At 36.9% G+C, this 13,522-nt stretch overlaps 1 protein-coding gene across 2 annotated transcripts in view; it reads right to left on the reverse strand.

Moving 5' to 3' along the window:
* Positions 1–711: 711 nt before the first annotated feature.
* The window catches only part of gnb1l.L (guanine nucleotide binding protein (G protein), beta polypeptide 1-like L homeolog), a 34,709-nt gene continuing 21,898 nt past the window's right edge, over positions 712–13,522 (reverse strand). The window contains exons 5-7 of one of the 2 annotated variants that reach the window (XM_018262128.2): positions 10,318–10,416; positions 8,194–8,409; positions 712–7,445 (exon numbers count right to left, since the gene is read on the reverse strand). In XM_018262128.2, the coding sequence (XP_018117617.1) occupies positions 7,179–7,445; positions 8,194–8,409; positions 10,318–10,416 (582 nt within the window). In that variant the 3' untranslated portion in view covers positions 712–7,178. The remainder of the gene's footprint in view (positions 7,446–8,193; positions 8,410–10,317; positions 10,417–13,522) is intronic. The other variant, XM_018262117.2, reaches the window with a different exon arrangement.

Raw genomic sequence — 13,522 nt, forward strand, 5'->3', positions numbered from 1 at the left:
TTTGTTTTATTAGAGTCTACATATGAGAATTATTATTAGAATTAATTTACAGTATGTAAAGCCAGCACATTATTTATAACAGTTCTGATGCACTGGAGCTTACAATATAAGACCCCATCACATTCATATAGACTTTGGAAGCCAGGTAACCTACCTGTATGATTTTGGAGTGTGGGAAGAAACTGTAGTAGTTAGACAAGAGTGGGCGAGAACATTCCAATTCCTTTCAGGTAGTTCTCTTGCTGGAATCAACGCTAGGCAGGGGTGCTTCGCCAATGAGGCAAATTGAGGCTGTCGCCTCAGGCGGCAGCGCCCCACTAGGTACTAGGGGCAGCAAAAATGCTGCTCCTGGTACTTTAAGAGTGAATTTCCGGGGGAGGGGGGGCAGCAGCAACTGCTTCTGCCTCAGGCGGCGGATGGGCCAGGATCGCCCCTGACGCTAGGCAGCAATAATACCCACTCTACCAATATCTTGCCCTATGCAAACTCTGGAGAAAACAATTTGGTAAGTCTGACCTATATGAATAAATACAAAAATACAGGAAAATAAATCTCTTCTGTCTAGAATAAATTATGCAATTAAAGTTTACTGACATTTCTAGACATTTATTTATTTATTATTATTCTTTATTTATATAGTGCCAACACATTCCACAGCCTTTAAGAGACTATACATCATTCACATATGTCCCTGTCCCAGTGGAGCTTTAAATCTAAGGTCCCTATTTCAGTCACACATGCACTATATTAAAGATTATAGAAAAAATGACACCCACAATGAGCTTTATGCTTATATTCATATTCAGCTGTCTGTTACAGACTGGACACCCTGCACATAAAAAAGAAAAGGCAGAAGAAGAGAAGGAAAGAGTAAAAGGGTAAAATAGAAATGCTATAAATGATCTGGCATAAACAAATGGTCAGTGTTAACCTTATAATTATATATTTTCTCCCTTTTCTGCACACAAACGTTTCATAATGTGACTGCAAAATCAGCAAGGCAAGGAATGATATGGCAGTTCTTAATGCTCTACCAGTAAAACCCAAGCAGTGGATATGAGGGCGTTCAAAAGATGCATTCAGTGCAAACCCAAATAAAACTGATCCAGCAAGTCTATTTAATTAAAGAGTGATAACATTTATAAACACAGCAAGGCCAGGCCAATGTTTTGGGAACAGATTGACTCCCTTTCGCAGTAGCTTGGCTCAGCAAACCTGCAGTTCACAAAGGCATATTGATGTTGCCATCTGGTCTGGAAACTGCATGCCGCTTAATTGGCAGCTTGCCCAAAAAACTGGAGTTTTACACGCAAATTACATTTTACACATGGATTCCAATGACCTATGTTACCTTGTTATTGGTCTTGGAAGAAAAAAACGTTGAAAAAACAAAATGCACTTTTTGCTGGAACAGGGATATCATATGCAGTAGGTCTACAGGAATGATATGTGCTGTCTGACCCCACTAAATATCCTCATGACTCTTTCCATGGGCTCGTTGGCAAAAACATCTCCCTCATAACAATGACTCACTTGGGATATTTATACCGCTGTGTGATATAAAGAAACAAAGACTCTTGTCTGCTCTGCCTCTCCCTTAATGTCTATTTGATGGTTTAATTTTCAGATTTATAGAACTCCTTTCACAGAACACAGCAAGTTTTCTTCACAGATATCATATGCAAGGTATTCTGAATGTTCAGACGAACCACCATGAGAAACCCCACCAGCAGTTGATGTTGGCAAAACATGAATGAGAAAGGAAGCACATAAATCGCAGATAAGAGATGCTCTCTCAACATGCAGATCAATACCAACTCTTTGCCATTTGTAGACCTAACATCTGAAAAGTTGAGGCTATTCTTTATATCTTTTGGAAAAGTTGAGCAGTTCATTAAACTGATTTTCTGTTCCATACAGGGCATTGTTGGAGTCTCAACTGTTATGTACACATTTTATAGGAGGGAGTGCAAAGGAAAAACTAGAGAGGAAATGTATTGTTTCATCTCTTGTGTCTCTGTTCCAGTCATTTACTTGTATAAAAGTGACTTTATATATATCGGCCATTATTTTCAGCCAGATGGTATTTTAATGTATGAAAGAAACAACAACTGAATTTAAAAAAATTTGAAAATCATGAACATTATCAAAGGCAAACAAGCCAGATCTCAATACTGGGGATGCAAAAGGAGAGAGACAGAGAACCTTTCTACAAAATATTAGATTAATGATGGTTACATTCATAGGTTTGAGGTGACTGGTTCAATTAAATGGTCTATGGCATAGTAGTGAGGTTTCCAACCACCCAGCAACTTATTGATTGCTTCTATAGATATACATTTGGTTGGCCTGTGATCTGCAGTTGAAGTTCTACAGGTCTGTAGTGCAGGTGGGTCATTGGAAAGCCAACTAAAGGCAATGGCTAAAAAATAAAAAAGGGGGATTCCCTAATAATAAAAAAAATACTCTTGTGTTTACAGCAAATGGATATTAGTGATCAAGGTGCGGTAATCACAATTGCTGCAGGAGATGGAGTCAAAATGACTCAAGGTCATTTTAAAAATAACACTGCATATTCCACTCATTAATATTAAGCTGTAGATGCGTTATTAGTTTTGAAATATAGCTGCAGACTTTCTGTGCCAGACAACCTTTGGAATCCGCCAAGAGGTTTTGCCCTCCATTTGTGTAAGAACAGCTGAACAGGACTATTACAGGGATTAATATCTTGATCTTCTCCTTCTGTGCTTGGTATTGAAAATACTAAAATGTGTTTGCTGCTAGGTACTTGCACAATAGACAAACAAAATTTATAGTTTTATGTATAAGTGTTCACCAACAAGTGAACGTCTGGTGTCTGAAAATTCCTAAATGTATTAATAGGCATGTGGAGACTCTAGTTCATGACCACTACATGTCACATCATTTTAATACCCAGTTACAGAAAAGTAGTTAAAAACTATGATGCTTTTCATAGCCTCACAAGGACAGTGTCGTACACAGGGTGATTCCAAGAGTTCCACATGTTTGAGCTGCAAAAAAAAAAATGATGCAGGAAAAATAACTGGAATAGCCCAGATGCCGCTGCCCATAATCCATAAAGGGCATCCATTATCCATAAATTACTTGCCTTATATTAAAGTCTGATTATCCTGCAAAGACATCGCCAGCACCAAGCACAAATAATACTATTAAGTAACAACTCAAAATATTACTTATAATTTTATCCAATACATTACATTTTGCATAGCTCATTAACTTAAACAATAAATGATAATATACTGTTATTAAATAATTTTTCCATATAACCAAACCAGAATTAATATGCACATTTGCCAGAATATATAAAAATTGTAAATAAAAAGTATGAACTATTAAAAATGTGGGATTTAAATGCAGCCATTAAAATTGCCATAGAAATCTTATTTGAAACTAGATCTCATTTCACGGTCCCTAGTTGACCCCTACTCTATGCCAGCATAAGCATCCCCACCTCTTAAATCTTTGCTACATAATTACAGCAAAGTGGAGTCATAAAAGTCACCTGCTAGCAATTGGTTATATATCAGTTTTGAACTCTAAAAACTATAAAACATTTGTTTATTAACATGACGACTGTAGGATCTAGTGTAGTCTCAGTTTCTTAAGCTTAGAGAAGCTTGTGAGGCCATTGTGTAATCTGCGTCTTAATCCTCCAGATCAGGTTTTCCCAGAATATTGTCCTCTATAGGGAGGTTCAGCCATATCAATGAAGGCACTTTAGAGTGTATATCGTTTAACAAAAGCAGGTGAATGTAAAAAGGGCAGGCACACAAGTAAAATAAAATTTAGTTTGTGTGTTTGTAAGCCTATTCAGTTTAATTAATGATTTTTTAATAGGACAGAAATGTTTTGAGAACAATATAGTGTTATCCAAGGAGAATATGTTTAAAACACATATATTTAAAGACAGACATCAGTAACCATAATGAACAGTTACCTACAGCAGTGATCCCCAACCAGATCAACATGTTGCTTACCAACCCATTTGATGCTGCTCCCAGCATCAGGTGCTTATTTTTGAATTCCTGTCTTGTAGGAACAAAAACCAGGTGCACTACCAAATAGAGTCCACATGGTGCTACTAAATAGCCAACCAATGCCCTTATTTGGCACTCCCCAGGCCCGGATTTGTGGAGAGGCCACCAAGGCCCGGGCCTAGGGAGGCAGGATTTTAGGGGGGCGGCATGCTGCCCAACCACACCCACATTGGTTCAGAAACACTGGGGATGCACAGGCGATACAATAGGCTTTTTTATCTCTTGTGCGCCAATCCCCATTGCTCTCGTCTCGATAATGAAAATTTGAGTGAATAAAAGGGAGGGGGTGGCAAACGACAGGAGGTCTAGGGGCGTTTGCTATGTAAATCCAGCCCTGGCACTCCCCATGAGCTTTCAGGAGCTTGTGTTGCTCCCCAACTCTTTTTACATTTGAATTTGGCTCAATGGTAAAAAAAAAAATTGGAGATCCCTGACCTACAGTGATCAACAGAGGCTATGCCAAAAGTTTGAGAACCTCTGCCCTAATTTTGTACATTGACTGGTGACCTCTGCTTCAATAAACACTTTAGGCTTATGCCCAGATAGAAAACAGCTGTGTGGTCAGTCTATTAAGTATGAGAATGCTCTTGAAAAGTTTTCTCCTGCACCATCTGGGAATTGTATTATATATTGGTGGGACCACAAGAAAACTGTGTAAAATGTGGAAAAACACTTTACCCCAGAATGTCATTAATTGACCACTACGGTCCAAACATATGAGCCCCCCCAAGGGTTAACAAGCAGACCAGTTCAAGACAAATCCCCAATACTTTATCTCATGGGAAGATATTAGATAAGGAATTTGTCCTAAACTGGTCTTAACTCAGGATGGCTGATGTGTTTGGATGTAGTAGTTAATTACCACCTCTTTCTATATTTTTGTATTTTTTGGTGGTCTAAACTTGCAGGACTAAGATTCAGTTGTGAGTTGAGCACCAACTTTATTATATGTTGTAGAAATGAGCCTAAAATTGAACAACACTAGCATATCACTCACTAGTCCATTCTGTTGATGAAATTATAGCAGTTAAACACTATGCCAATCGAAAAATATTATTACTAGTCTTCGACTTAGTAAATTATATTGCTTTGGTGTCTATGTTATATACATGTACAGTAACTCTTCATTTTATCTTTTTTCTACTGACATTTATGAATGTTTTTAAAAACGTAAGCTCCTCACACATAACATTTCTAATGACATTTTGTGACCATGTTTACCAGTATCGCATTACACCCAGTAAAGGTTTGTTAGCCCAGATATGTGGATTAAAATTAAAACTCACAAAAAACTTGAATAATTAAGCATCTAAAAGCTGTGAGTGTGAGTTCATTTAGAAGTCAATGTGAGTTGTATTAGCAAAATACAAACTTTTTTTCAATTCGTGTTACACAAATTGAAAATTCTGGGTAGAACGGGATTAAACTGTGTTCGAGTTGTTTTTTCACATTTTTATGCTATCGAGTTTTTGAAATTCAGTTTTTAATAAATAAGCACATACAGTATTTGAAATTTTTGTATTGAATAATAAAAAAACATGAAAATTCGAAAATTACATTTTTGATAAATCTGTCTCCTCGACTGCAGATATATTTTCCATGGGAGAGGAGGGTACTAAGAGAAAAGGGGTAAAAGGTTGGAAAACTTGGTTGATAAACGGGTGCTACATAGCCAGAAGTTTAACAAAACGGCAAAAAAAGAGTGTGGTGGAAAGACAACAGGGAGACAAAAGATGTGTAGGGATACTGACATAGTGAAGAGGGGGCTGCTGTAGCGCAGAGAGGAGTAGCGAGGAGATACATGAGAAGAAAACATGGCAGAAAGGCATTGGTGGTGGAAATAAAGTGAACTGGGTTTGGAGAGGGATCAGGATGATAGGTTTGCTTTTATAGGGCAAATTAGAAAAATGTAGGTGTGGTAGAAGTGTAGGATGATAAAGCACATGCATGGGACAACTGTGGAAATGGTATGAAAAGCATTGAAAAAGATGAGGATGGAAATGCAATAAGGAGTATAAATCCATATTGACATCAAATGAATTCTGCTGAGCTTTTTAATACTTACATTTTTTTAAATTATGGAAGTCAATATTGCAGAAAATATACTGTACATAATAGATCCCATACCTGTATATCTTATGTAAAATCTAAACCGTATTGTTACAGGCATGGGATCAATTTACTGTAAACACCAATAATAAATTATGTCCTCTGTAAAACTGGAAACCCATGATTAGAAAAGGTCAGAATCTGACACTACAATTTCCCATTATGTCCTATTTAAACAAATAATTCTTCTCTTTGACCATTTTGCTTTCTGTATGTAAGAAAGTACATTGCAATTGGTGTATACTAAGCTAGAACAAATCCAAACAATTCTGCTGGGCTTTAAATGTGTAAATGTTTCTTAAAAGCCTTAGGGTATGGTGCTCCGATTTACAGAATGATCCCTTATCTCTAGGATTTTGGAACAGATTTCATATTCAGTCAGTCAGTCCAAGACTTTACAATGTACCCCACCCTCATTTCCAGACCAGTTTCCAAAATTCACTTTCAAGAGGCCCCTAAAGAGCATCTAGTGGGGCTCCACCTATAGCGCTCAGTTTAAGTGCATGAGACTCACACATTTTACTTTCTTCCAACCAAAGACTCAAATTACATGGCTTGACATTTGCAGCCAGATTCTTTTCAATAATAATCTTGGAAATTCCTGGTTTAATAAACTATCATGCTTTAGAAAAACTAAACCTGAAAATATCTTCATATGTAAGGGCTGTGGCTATAATGGCAAATATATAAGTACATGTTTCAGTAACTGACAAAAATATATTTTATAAAATTTCTTTAAGGTCAAAGCATTTCTTTTAAGCACAAATGTACATATTTATGCACATGGATGCATGACTTTTTTGTTATCTGCTTTAACCAGTTGTTACAATTGCAAGAAACACAATTATTACATACCATGTTTATGTTTCCTTCAGATGATTGACCATTTTCATTTAGCATAAAGTCTAAAGCGAAGCAGGACTAGATTCAAGTACAGGTATACTGAAATGTTCTGTATACACAGGATATATTTGAGAATATACAGGTATCTTAGTTGTTCTGATATATTGACCATAAACTTATGAGTTTGTCTTGTGAGCCAGCTGCAAGCAATCGATCTTCAGGAGTTAAATGGTCTGAAAATGACACACAGTGCACGATAGCTGAGTGATACTGTAACACAGCTAAAGGTTTCATACTCTTCCACCCGAATACTCGAATTCGATGGTCCCAGCCGGCAGTAGCTAAGATCTTTCTGTCTTGTCGGAGGACTACATCTGAAATTCCAGGGTTGACAAGCTCTTGTGTTTTGTAAGCCTCAAGAAACAGAACATAATTATTAGATCTCTTGATAGTTGTTCATTACCTAATATTTGCTCTCTTATGCTTAGGAGACATTGGACTTTCTGGTGTTCCTATTCACATCAAAGTATAGCTGGGTAGGACAATAGGCAATGTTTGGATTTTTGCTATTGTGGCTGTTATCAAAATGGCCCATGCACAATAGCCTTAATATTTTGAAAACAAAATTAACCTGTTTTAGTTATAACAACTTTCCTGCATGTCTAGTAAAGTATTTTTCTTGGTCTTCATGGTACAACATAACAGCAGACTGGAAATATACTATCCTCTTACAAGTGCCTGATAACTAAAATATAGTATCTGGCAAATGATTTCTTTATAAGTTTTTCAAAAACGTCTCTACATTTCCTTCAGTTAATTATAATCAATACCTATATATTCATAACAATGAATACATGAACAATTATGAAAATATATCAATTAAAATGTAATGAAATAAGATCCATAACATAACAAGAATTCCACTGTTGGACTTTCAGAATCTTTGAGCTACTGCACCAAAGTGACCAGATGATTAAAAAAATCCCAATCAAACAGAAAGCAGCCACACCAGATATTTCAAAGAATGCAAGTGGAGTGATTAACTTGAAACCTGGGACTGATTGATTAGCTTGGGGCTACTAACTAAACCATTTTTCAGACTGTGAGACATTAAGTGCAAAACTGGATGAGTAGACCGGAAAGAAAAGACAGGACTCCGTACCTTCAGGTTCTGCTGTTCATCAAGGCTCCAGACATTTAGCACTCTCTCTGAGGATCCTGAGGCCCCTCTGGCCTTAAGGCAGTCAAAGTCAAGGCTCATCACAGGCTCCATGTGGCAAGTGAGTCGGCTCATCAATCTGTGTTCCAAAACATTCCACAAAGCCACTGAGCCATCCTCATAGCCAACAAGAAGAAGGGGGCTAGGACCAGAGATGGGCTGGCAAAATAATTTCAAAACAAATAACTCTTACAAACGGGATTAAATGGAAAGATTTCTGAATTCCTCATGCCTAACACAGTTTCACAAAAATAAGAAAATGCTCCAATACTAACAATATTTAGAAAGCTATTGCTTGCATTATTCAAATAAAGCTTGGTTTGCCTGAACTAAAAATACAAGCTGTTGATTATTATCATCATATCTAAAAACCTAAACTACAAAATGTTGCGCTTTTTTGTCTATGTCTACTGCTTAAGGGTTAACAAGAAATCCGCCAACTACTGTAACCAATCAGAAAGATAATTTGATAAATGATTTTGGAGTTCAAAGGGCATGACACTCTGACCAGACACCTAATTTATTTCAGCCTCTGAAATAACTCAGAGGAGAAGGAAATTCAGTTGATTGTGTGACACTTTCTAGAAAAAGGGATTCATCATCTCTCAGGAGAAAAGTGCAACAGCCAAAGAGACGGCAACTGATCAAGCTCTGTTAAAAAAATAATCCATGGGGACATTGGGTTTAGAACTATAAATAATATCCTACCACCTTATGCTAAGTATTTAGAGAAATGACAGGTCATAGACTTGTTAGTGGAGTTTAAATCAGACTTACTTGGCCATTCTACCTGAATAGTAATATTTCACTAGATATCGAATATATCCACCTCTCTGAGATACATGAATCATATATGCTTTCTATGTACTCCCATCGATCTCTCATGAAAGAAACAGAACCAGATATGAGACAACTTTATTAGAGGGTCCTACATTAAATGCAGCTATTTGAAATTTAATGAATTATATGTAACTGGGTAACATACAACAGGGGTAGTCACTAGAACATATATATCATATTTTTATGAAAAATTTAACCAAAAAATATACATTTATCAATTAAAGTTGCAGCTGCAAATAATATTATTATGAGATACTAAATTGGCCCTTTCTTTATTCAAATTAATATTGTGTATACAAATGTGTGTTAGGGAGAATCATATGAGTTTCCAGCTATGCCACAAACTAAATAACAGTGAAAACAACATGAAAACAAAATTCAGAAAGTTTTAATTCTCTTTTAATAACACTGCTAAGATGAAACAGTAATGAATAGCAGCAAGGGATACATGAAAATATTAATTTATATTTTATTATAACTGGAAACGCTGTCCTTGCACAGCCCTATGGATCAAAGAGTGCTCAGATTTGATGGCCAAATACAAACAAGACATATATGCAGTTTAATGTGGCCTCAAATATATTATTGAAAAAGTTTTCAAAATTTTTTAAGGCAATGGCACATGAGAAGTTTTCCAAGCCTTTGACCTCACCCAAAGCAATTAAAAGCTCTGTGGGAGTTTTCACTTTGTATCAGTTATGTTTTTTTTGTTGTATCTAATCTGTATGTTCATTGTATGTCAATTTACTGTACAGTGCTGCAGAATATGTTGGTGCTTTATAAATAGTTTTAGTATGATGCAGTGTGAGATATTTTGGGACTATTTGAAAATGGTTTTAATTTTTTATTATTTCTGGTTTTTGAATTATTTAGCATTTTATTCAGCAGCTATCCAGGGTCCAAACTGCAGTGATTTAAATGAGAGACTGGAATATGAATAGGAGAGGGTCTGGGTAGAAAGATGAGCAATAAAAAGTAGCAGTAAGAATAGATGTTTGTTTATTAGATGGGGGCAGTGACCCCCATTTGAAAGCTGGAAACAGTCAAAATAAGAAGAAGGCTGCAAATAATTAAAAAAAACTATAAAAAAGAAATAATGAAAGCCAATGAAAAAGTTGCTTAGAATTAGCCTTTCTATAACATACTAAAAGTTAACCAAAAGGTGAACTACCCATTTAATAACGACAAAATGCTTCAACTTGGTCTGCTACCCAAAAGGTGATTTACCTGCCACAACTTCATGCACATAGCCATACCCCATTCGTTATCTGTGCAGTGTTTCATCGAGGAAACTATTTTTTTGGAATTAAGATCCAAAACCTGGACCTGTAAAAAAGAAATGCGTTAAAGCTTACAGAGCCACCATTCACCGATTGCATGGACTAAACACAATGGAATACAGAAAGTAATTTAAAATGTTACAATCCAGATAGAACACTGATTTTTCATGCAGTAAATGTAGAAAGTAAAATGTAATCCAAAATATGTCAGAAGCAAATTCATTAAACAGCAATGACCCAAAATAATTCCTGATTGCATGCATCTGCATTGCATTATCAACCCTTTAACTAGAAACACTTATTAACAACAACATAGCATTTTGGAAAAAGGTGTTGCAGGAACGTGTTAATTAACAGATCTTTAGCTAGTCATATGGTACAGAGTTTAGCTGTTTGTATATTTTCCCCTTGTTTATGTGGGTTTTCTATGGATTCTCTAGTTTCTTCCCACCCCATTAAATTGAATATTTATAAAAACTGGGCAAATTCACATCTGGGCTGTAACTCGTGGCAACCAATCAAATGATTGATTTCATTGTTCTACCTGCAGCTGGCTGCAAAAGTTAATTACTGGTTGGTTGCTATGGGTTATATCTCAGGTGCAAATTGCCCAGTGTTGAAAAGTGAATGTCATAGGGAATGTCATAGGGACTTTAGATTGCAAGCCCCATAGGGACTCATGTAAATTATTTATAATCTCTGTAAATATAAAAATTGGGTACAATTATTTTTAGAGATGGTCCAGTTTCCAATGTATGATCCAAAAAAATCTACCCTATTAAAACCAAACAACTAAATTGTACATTTTGCAGGGGTCATTTGAAACTGAACTTTGCACGGTTGCCTAAAAAGCACTGCAACCTGTGTCAGATCTAATCGTGAGAAATCTCTGGCATGTAAAGGGTTAAAGGTGAAGGCAGACAGGGCGATTGCATGAGTTCACCCATTGTGAAGATTTTTACACACAGCAATTCTAATTTATGTTGATGGAAGGGCATTTGGTGGGCACTTTATTGCCCACAGGAGAGGCGGTTTCCTAAAGGCAACAAAAAAAACCCCATCTGCCTTTACACTAAAGGTGTTTACTTTTAAACTGATGTAAATGAATCCCTGCTAGGAAACATGGCTATATACCTCTACAATTTTCATTACCGGATCCTCAGAGCAGAGTAAGGGTGGTGGAACACGCTGCTACTTGGGGAGATTAGTCGCCCAGCGAGAAATCGTCTCTTCTTCAGGCGATTAATCTCCCCGAAATGCCTTCCCGCTGGCTAGAATGTAAATTGCGGGCGGGATGGCACTCGGAACGCTTAGTTTTCACAAAGTCGCCCGAACTTGCCTCACGAGGAAACTTTGGGCGACTTCGGAAAGCCGAAGCGACCCGAGTGCCATCCTACCGGCGATTCACATTCTAGCCAGCGTGAAGGCATTTCGGGGAGATTTGTCGCTGGGCAACTAATCTCCCCAAGTAGCCATGTCTGCCACCACCCTAAGAGAAAGATGTAAAACAAAATGTATAACTAATTGAACAAAAATAACACAAGCAGAATTGATAAAGAAATGCACGGTGTACCTATTCCAAAAAGGTAATTTTTTACTTTAAACACATACAACTTTATCTTGCTGAACTATACATTAAAATGTAAATCTTGCAAGTCCTATGTGGTAGAAATTAAGAAAAATGATTGCTAACTTTGCCGAAGGGGATCAGTGTTCCTGGATGGTTATACTAGGAAAACCCAGATGCACACCCTTTTTCAAATTAAAAAGAATATTTTCAAATACATCTGGAGACATGGCAGAATTGTGTGTAGCTCATAAATGCAGCCACAAACAAACACACGCCTGGTAATATCACGTAATCAAGATAAGACTCCTAAGAGATAACATTAATCATTTTTTGGGCTACAGCCAAGCATAAAGACTTCCTGAGTTTAGAAGTATATCTTGGCATTAGAAAGAGGAGGATTTATTAAGCAGGAATGGTGCCACAAGCCAACAATTATAGTTATATATTTGTAGACGTCCACTTTTGTTGCTTTGCAGAAATTAATTCAGAGCTGATATATTTTATTCTCTTTATTCTGCAATATTTTGTGATTTACCGAGATTGCTAATCAGCAGCCACACGCCCACCCCCTCCTGTTTTATTATGAATACAATGTAGAAAATAGCAAGTAAAAATCTAAACCCGACAGCTTTTGCTACTTTAAAATTTTACTGTTGCTCTTTCATGCAATCAGATGAAAATAAAGGAAAATTTACTCCAATGAAAAAAGCACAAGGAGACAAGCAAATAATTTGCAGTGTCGTTAAACCCATCATTAGTGCTGACATTAAATGACAGTTTAATTAGTTTTTACAGGGCAAGCAATTGGGCGTAGATAGTTATTAGGGTTTGATGTGGGCAGGTTTAAAATCCTTTTGCTCTCACTTCAGTTCAACGTGAAAATCCTGATTCATGATTTTTGCAAAGACTTGCAACCAGACTTTGGGGAGCCTTGTCTCTAAGAGCCACCTAGCAATGGGAGAGGGAGAAGTCTCCAGTCTGGAAAATATATTAATTTATACATAGCTACATCATAAAACAAATTTAATAATAACACATTCACTGCTAAAGATCCAACAAATTAAAACTTTAAACACAAGCTCAAGCAACATTGTATAGTGTTTAATATTCATAATTCTACTTTACAATAAAACAAATAAATAAATGTTGTTTCTATTTACATTGCCTTTATTTACCCTTTCCAACTGGTTGACTGTTGATGCCCAGTTTTAGGCTGTGTAAGCATAGTGTTACAAGGGACAGGGCCTGAGGAATCTTTGGTTTAGGGCAGAGACACAGATTCAGGGAGATTAGTTGCCCAGCAGGTGGGATAGCAATCGGTGCCTTTCGTTTTCCGAAGTCGCTCAAAGCTGCCTCACGAGGAAACTTCTGGCAACTTCGGAAAACAAATCACTCTGAGTGCCATCCCGCTGGCGATTTTGATTCTAGCCGGCGGGAGGCAGTTTGGGGAGATTAGTCGCCCTGAAGAAGAACCGTTTTATCGCCGGGCATCGGAGCGTGTGTCTCTGCCCTAAACATGTGTAGCACCTATTTGGCTGATTTAAACAATTTCCAACTAGTGTGATAGAGCATGGGCTACACA

The sequence above is a fragment of the Xenopus laevis genome, chromosome 1L, assembly GCF_017654675.1.
Source record: "Xenopus laevis strain J_2021 chromosome 1L, Xenopus_laevis_v10.1, whole genome shotgun sequence".
NCBI classification, from domain to species: Eukaryota; Metazoa; Chordata; class Amphibia; order Anura; family Pipidae; genus Xenopus; species Xenopus laevis.